At 39.4% G+C, this 6,360-nt stretch overlaps 1 protein-coding gene and 1 long non-coding RNA gene across 2 annotated transcripts; one reads left to right on the top strand and one right to left on the bottom strand.

Moving 5' to 3' along the window:
- Positions 1-281: 281 nt before the first annotated feature.
- Positions 282-2,591, top strand: LOC307173095. The gene is made up of 2 exons (XR_013823806.1): positions 282-2,035; positions 2,102-2,591. It is a non-coding gene; the product is annotated as an uncharacterized lncRNA (long non-coding RNA).
- Positions 2,592-3,162: 571 nt separating this feature from the next.
- LOC307173094 (uncharacterized protein) lies at positions 3,163-6,360 on the bottom strand (the record flags this gene model as incomplete). Its single annotated transcript, XM_079895900.1, has 1 exon — positions 3,163-6,360. One exon carries the CDS (start codon positions 6,358-6,360, stop codon positions 4,627-4,629), a length of 1,734 nt encoding a protein of 577 aa, XP_079752026.1. The 3' UTR covers positions 3,163-4,626.

Below are 6,360 nucleotides of genomic sequence, written 5' to 3' on the forward strand. Positions count from 1 at the left end.
GTTCATAGAACCACAACATTTTTATTTACTTTTATTAAGAGATGTAAACAAATTTTTAAAAAGTACTACTCATTTTTCAAACAATGAATACTGAGTGCATCTTTAACTCTTCATGATAATTTAAATTAATTTTAAATTGTAACAAAATTTAAGATCTTTAAGGGCAAGCAGAATTTGTGTATTTAGCATAACCAAAGTCAAAGAAAGGAACAATATTTGTATGCATAAAAACAATGAATAATTTTGATATATGAAAAATAAATTCAACAATTACAAGGCCTTAGAGGGGGGAAACATAATTATCTTTATTTAAACAAGTGAAACTAAACTTGCAGAAAATTGGTTACTGATGTATGAGAATAGTAAAAATGTTATACAAAAAAAATTATATTTAAGGTTTCCTCTTGTGTAGAGACTTGGGCTGTTTCTCAATATACGTTCTTAAGAGGTCTTGCGTCCTTGTGTTCCCGTATTACATCAACAACCACCGTCGAAGTCCCATTTTTAAGAACGCAAGTACAGAGAACACATGAAAGTACCCGGATGTGTTCTTGATATCTAGGATGCATTAAAAGCAGACTTGAGAGAATCTAACCGTTAGAAATCCCAGAAGACACTGCAGGCAGTCGTCGTACGGAAACCTGTAAGCTTTAAACTTCTCGTTCTCACTGAAGAGATTCCCACAGCAAACTCACAAATACGTGACAGCTTGTGAAAGTTAACATTTGTTTGTTTCTTTTTAATTTTAATAATGTGATAAAGACCTGAAGAAAGCCGACAGAATTTTTATTGGCATATTAAAAAAATATCTTAACATTGACAAAGGATTGGTAAAATTAAACACACATTTATTTTCACAAATACACGCGGGTAAATGTCTATAATAATATGAAATAAATGTTTTAATAGGTTATGACACTCTTCTGTGATGTTATGTTGTATTTTTGTGCATTGGCTGCTACTTATAATATGCTGGGACAGTCAGTTGAGCAACAAGATCACAGCACATCTCAATTCTCACAAATATGCGTTCTCTGTCCTCGCGTCCTTCAGAGTTCGTTCTTTCAAGGTCGCCTGGCAAGATCAGTCTCTCCATGAGAACGCAAGTCCGTTCTTTGCTTTCTTGGAATTGAGAAACAGCCTTTGACTCCAGTGTGGTGTGGGGTGGCTTGGCTTGGCTTATTAAAATCTAGACTATTAATTATAAAAAGTATAGCTAAAATACATATTTCCCTAACTGCACCAGAAGTATGCTCTTAAAAAAAACTATTAGCAAAGACTGTTTGAATGACATGAGTAATTCCAGATTTAAAAACTTCTGCTTTGTTCTAAATGTTCAAAGTATTTTTTTTTAATTCAGACACCATGGGTTCTTATACAGGTCCCTTTGGTTCATGCATGCACATAGCGTCAATGCCCATTTTGAAAAAGAATTCAAAGAGCACATCCAAAAATTGGAAAAAGCAAAAGAGAATTTGATGACATTTTTATAAACAACAAATGCAACATACAAAGAAAAAAGTATTCAGTACATCCGAGAAGTCTATAGAATGCTTCTAACCCTATAAAAGTACAACACACGAAGACTAAAAAAAAGTGTAAATTACCATTTAAGTATGAGCATTCTGACAATGCTGACATACATTATATATCTTCATTATTGACACACTTTTAATGAACAGGTTTGGCATTTCTCCGGGTATTCCAGTGTCTTAAAGTGCCCCTATTATGCTATTTTAAAGTTTCCTAATGTTGTTTTGGAGTCTCATTCAACAGGTTTACAACAGGTCAAAAAACTGTTTCATTTTCTCATAATATACATTTGCACATCAACACATTTTCAATGATTCTCAAACGACTCGTGAGATGAATCAATCTCTCTAAATCCATCCCTTTTCGCGAGCTACTCTGCTCTGATTGGCCAGACAGCTCAGTCTGTTGTGATTGGTTTATCGCGTACAGCGCGCGTCGAAAACAAAAACGCCCATTGCCATAACGTCAGCTCTACTTGCCCTGAGGCTTCTTACCATAGACAGTAAAAGAAATAGACACAGCGACTCCATTGGATTCAACAGAGAAAAATGAAGTCAATTACATACAGTAAAAGAAATGGACACAGCGACCACATTGGATTCAACGGAGAAAAGTGAAGTCAATTAGAAGCACTCGCTTCCTGATGGCTAACCGTACTGCGCAGACTCAAACTGAGCTTGACGACGTAGATGTGACGTGAGCAACCTGTCTGTCTTCTAGTAGCTGAGCCAAGAGAAATGTGAATCATTCCCTTCCGAAACGTGCAGAGACGGAGAGTGTGAGTAGGAGGTGTCCATGAGCTAGGAGCAGGAGAAACTTTTGCAAAGTATTCTGATTAATTATTTTGTCATTTTGCCTCCACGTCCCCCCGATTGCCCGCGAGCTTCTCCTCCTGTCCATACGGTAATTTCTCTACTGTGCGACAGAGTCGCGTGGTTATGACGCAATCGTTCGCCTATTTTTACAAAAACTGCTTCTACGGGGCCATAACGTAAGATACAGGGTAATGGAGCCTTTTATACATTTTCGTGTTTCTTTAGAAATAAATAATGGACAAATGGAGTCTTTAAACGCCTCAGATGTAAAGTTATTCGCTGTCAAAATGACGCTAAAATGAATGGGAGTCAATGGAATGCTAACAGCAGGTGATGGTCTGCTAATCAATGGCGTCCCCCGGGGAAGCTTCAGTTTTTTCTGAAAGATTACCCCCTTGCTTCTTACACCGTAAACTAATCACAGTTAAGAACAATGACGTCGATTTGACCATATCAATCCGACCGCGAGTGAATTGATGTAACATTGAAAGAACTAGTCATTCAACCCAAACCTCCATCGCAGGGACGACTCGAGCAGGACGTTTCTCAGTGATACACTACTCAGTTTGAGGGACATTATGAGATGTTTAAACTGTTTAGGCTGATTTATACTTCTGCATCGGACCTACGCCGGAGCCTCTACGCTGTAGGCTACGCGTTAATTTTCATTTATAGTTTTGTGTCTTTGTTCGCGTTGACCCAAGGGAGGGGTTCTAGCAGACCAATCACAGCGCTTGTGTCCGTGTGGAACTGACGCGTTGTTACATTTTTGCAGAGGTGCACGTCAGGGTACGCGTGCTACACAGCCTATGACATAGCTATAACGTGAGTTCGACGCAGAAGAATAAATTGGGCTTTATTCCTCACCATCAACAAACCAATTATTTTACTCCTACTTATTTATTTACCGAGTATGTTTCTAATTTATTGCGGTGAACATGTAGAAACTGTATAAATAACAGTGCATACATTTGCCGAGCTCTACGTTGGTAAAACAAATCTTGCTCCTTGCTTAATCTTTCCTCAAAGTAGTGAGAACGACAGACAATCTGCATTAATAGAGTTTTAGGTAATAGTGGCCCAGTTAGCAGGAGATATAAATATAATATATATTTATGCACAATATAAAACTCAAAACTAAGTATTTTGAACACCATCTTTCAAGAGCAAGCGGTTTACGAATCCTACACTGAACTCCGAGATTTGAGAAGCAGTCGTCAGTAAAATAAAGGGAACAAAGCAACAGTTTAGGATTATACTGCTGTGGTATTGTGGTAAAGATGAATTTTGACCACTGATTCTTCACATGCTCATCCTTAGGCAGTGAAAAGAACTGGCTTAACCTTCACATTGTAGAGCACAGCATCTTCTCAACATGCTATCCCGTATTCACTGGAATCAGCTGCAGGTTTGAGGGGGTTCAAGTTTTCCCTGGTGTCTGCGCACGCTCAATATGCTAATGTTTCGTCTTGACATCACAACGAAATGGCTTATGACTCGTTTGAAAAACTATTCATTTCATTGACTCAAGAGTCGACTCTTACTTTTGAAAGACAACTTTATATATGGTGCACTTTCAGATTTAAAACTTTGCAGGATGTTTTCATTCACTTAGAGCTATGTTACACACTACATGAAAGGTCATTTTCAAAAATCCATAATAGGGGCACTTTAATATCAGAATCTTAATACCATACTATTCAATGCTTTTCTACAGAATGCTGTGCTTCCAACTTTTCCAGAAGTACAGTGCCGGCTTGCATGAAGACCGTAATGCCTTTGTGGTAAATCAGAACAGAAAGACATCTTCCAGCATCAGTCCCTTACCTCTGATGCTCATTCATTTAATTTCAAAAGCATGACAAAAAACATTAATCTCTGCTTTTGGTGCTGTATCAGCCTCCACACTCTTTTGGGAGGGAACATTGCTGAAGAGACTTGCTCCAGAAACAAGAGCATCAAGGAGGTCAGCCAATGACATTAAACAAAAGGGTTCTAAATCCATTTCAGGTGTTCGGGGTTAGGTCTGAGATTTGTGCATGTCATTCACATTCTTCAACACCTGAATCAGTAGACCAACGCTTTGTGCAGAGTCATTGCCCTGCTGGAATAGAAAAGAGTCCTCGCTATTGAAACAAAACTGAAAGCACACAATACTCTACTATAGAATATCACTTTATAGTTGAGAATTAAGATGTCTACACTGATGTTACTGGAATAGCCAAACCTGTTAATTAAGAAGAGGGTGTCCATATACTTTTGACCATTTTGTACATCTCTAAGTCTGAGAACATTCAGTAGACTCATTCATTATTTCCGATGACATAACATTATCAGCATTTTTATCAGGCTTTTCAGCATCAGCATCTTCCTGTTGATTTTCGGAATCAACTACATTGGTCTCTGGAGCTTTTGTGCCATCATTCTCAGAGTCTCCTTTATGATGATTCTCAAGATGGCTATGTAAAGCAGAGAGGAATGTGAAGCGGCTTGGACAGAGAGGGCAACTGAGCAATACCTTGCAGGGACTTCGCTTGTGGAAATACACATGCCGCTTATAAACACTAAGTAGCCCAAAGACTCTACAACATTCTTTGCATTTGTACTTCATCCTTGGTGTGTAAGTTCTCGTATATCGAGAACCAAATAACCGGTCATCTGCCTTGGACTCGGGCTGATTTTCTTCTTCAAGATCCTCTTGTTCACTATCACTTTTTGTTTGTGTTAAAGCTTTTGCAGGTTCCTGTTCACCGCTTTTAACCTCATGTTCTGTCTTTGACTCCCCAGGAGCCTTAGGTTGAAGCGCTGAACTATGGTACATGGCCACATGCCTTGTGACATCACATCTTTGTGGAAAGTGTCTTCCACAATAAACACAGGCATGCAGAGTACCCTTATGGTACCGCATATGACGAGAGAGACTGCTTGAGTGCACAAACACACGATGGCAAAGTTTACAGGAGAATATTTTACCACTAAAATTGGCTCTGCTCATTCCTCTATGTCTTCCTCTCAAGCTTGGTCTTAGCGGCTGCTTTTGCTGTTTTGCAACCATTTGTTGCATTACACCATGGTACTGCGGTTTCGTTTTAGCTGGTAAATCTGAGTCCTTCAGCTCAACCTCATCTGGATGCTGTATTTTATGATGTTCTCTTAAATCTGAAATTTGGTTGAAATGTTCTCCACACAGGCCACAACGACATGGCTCATTAACAGAATCACTGCCATTTTTCTTACTTTCTTCTTCCCCAAGTGATTCCTGTTTTTGCGTTGCTTCAGTGGTTGGCTTGTTGACACGAGAATGACCGTTTAGGTGGCTTTGCAAGTCAGACAGCCAAAAGAAGCGTAAGCCACAGATTTTGCACGGATAAGACCTGTCCATGCTATTTTCTTGATCTTCCTCTGATCTACTAGTCTTGGAACCAATAGATCCATGCCACTGTTTTTGGTGTGACAGTAAAGTCTCTTGTCTTAAGAATCGCTTTCCACAGTGTCCACAGCTGTAAAAGCGTTCATGAGCATGGTTTTGAAGATGGCTCTGCAAACTCTCCCTGTCATTAAACACCTTGCAGCACAGGGTGCATTTGAGCCCCTGCTCAAGAGCACGGTACTGCTGATGCAGTTGTAAGCTTTTGGGGGTTTTGAACACTTGTCCACATCTTTCACATTTAAACTGAGCATACTGCTTCTCTGGCATCTTGGATGAAGTCAAGGCTTCTTGATTAGGGGGTTGGCACCATAATGACTTGGTTGAAGGTTTTCCAAACAAGAAAGTGAAGTTAGATAACACAGATCGATCAACCACAGTAAGCATTCCGTTTTCATGGAGAGCAACCTCAATGGATGCGTTGATACAACTACCATTACTTATGCTTAAACCATCAGAGGAAAATAAGCCATTAAGTCCATGAATGGCCATGTGTTCAACTAGTTTAGGGTACTGACTAAACCCTTCGCCACACTCTGTGCAGATGAAGGCATCTCCTCCACCAAAGTCCATTGAGTACGCCAT

This window comes from Squalius cephalus (assembly GCF_949319135.1).
Source record: "Squalius cephalus genome assembly, chromosome: 15".
In the NCBI taxonomy this organism is placed as follows: domain Eukaryota; kingdom Metazoa; phylum Chordata; class Actinopteri; order Cypriniformes; family Leuciscidae; genus Squalius; species Squalius cephalus.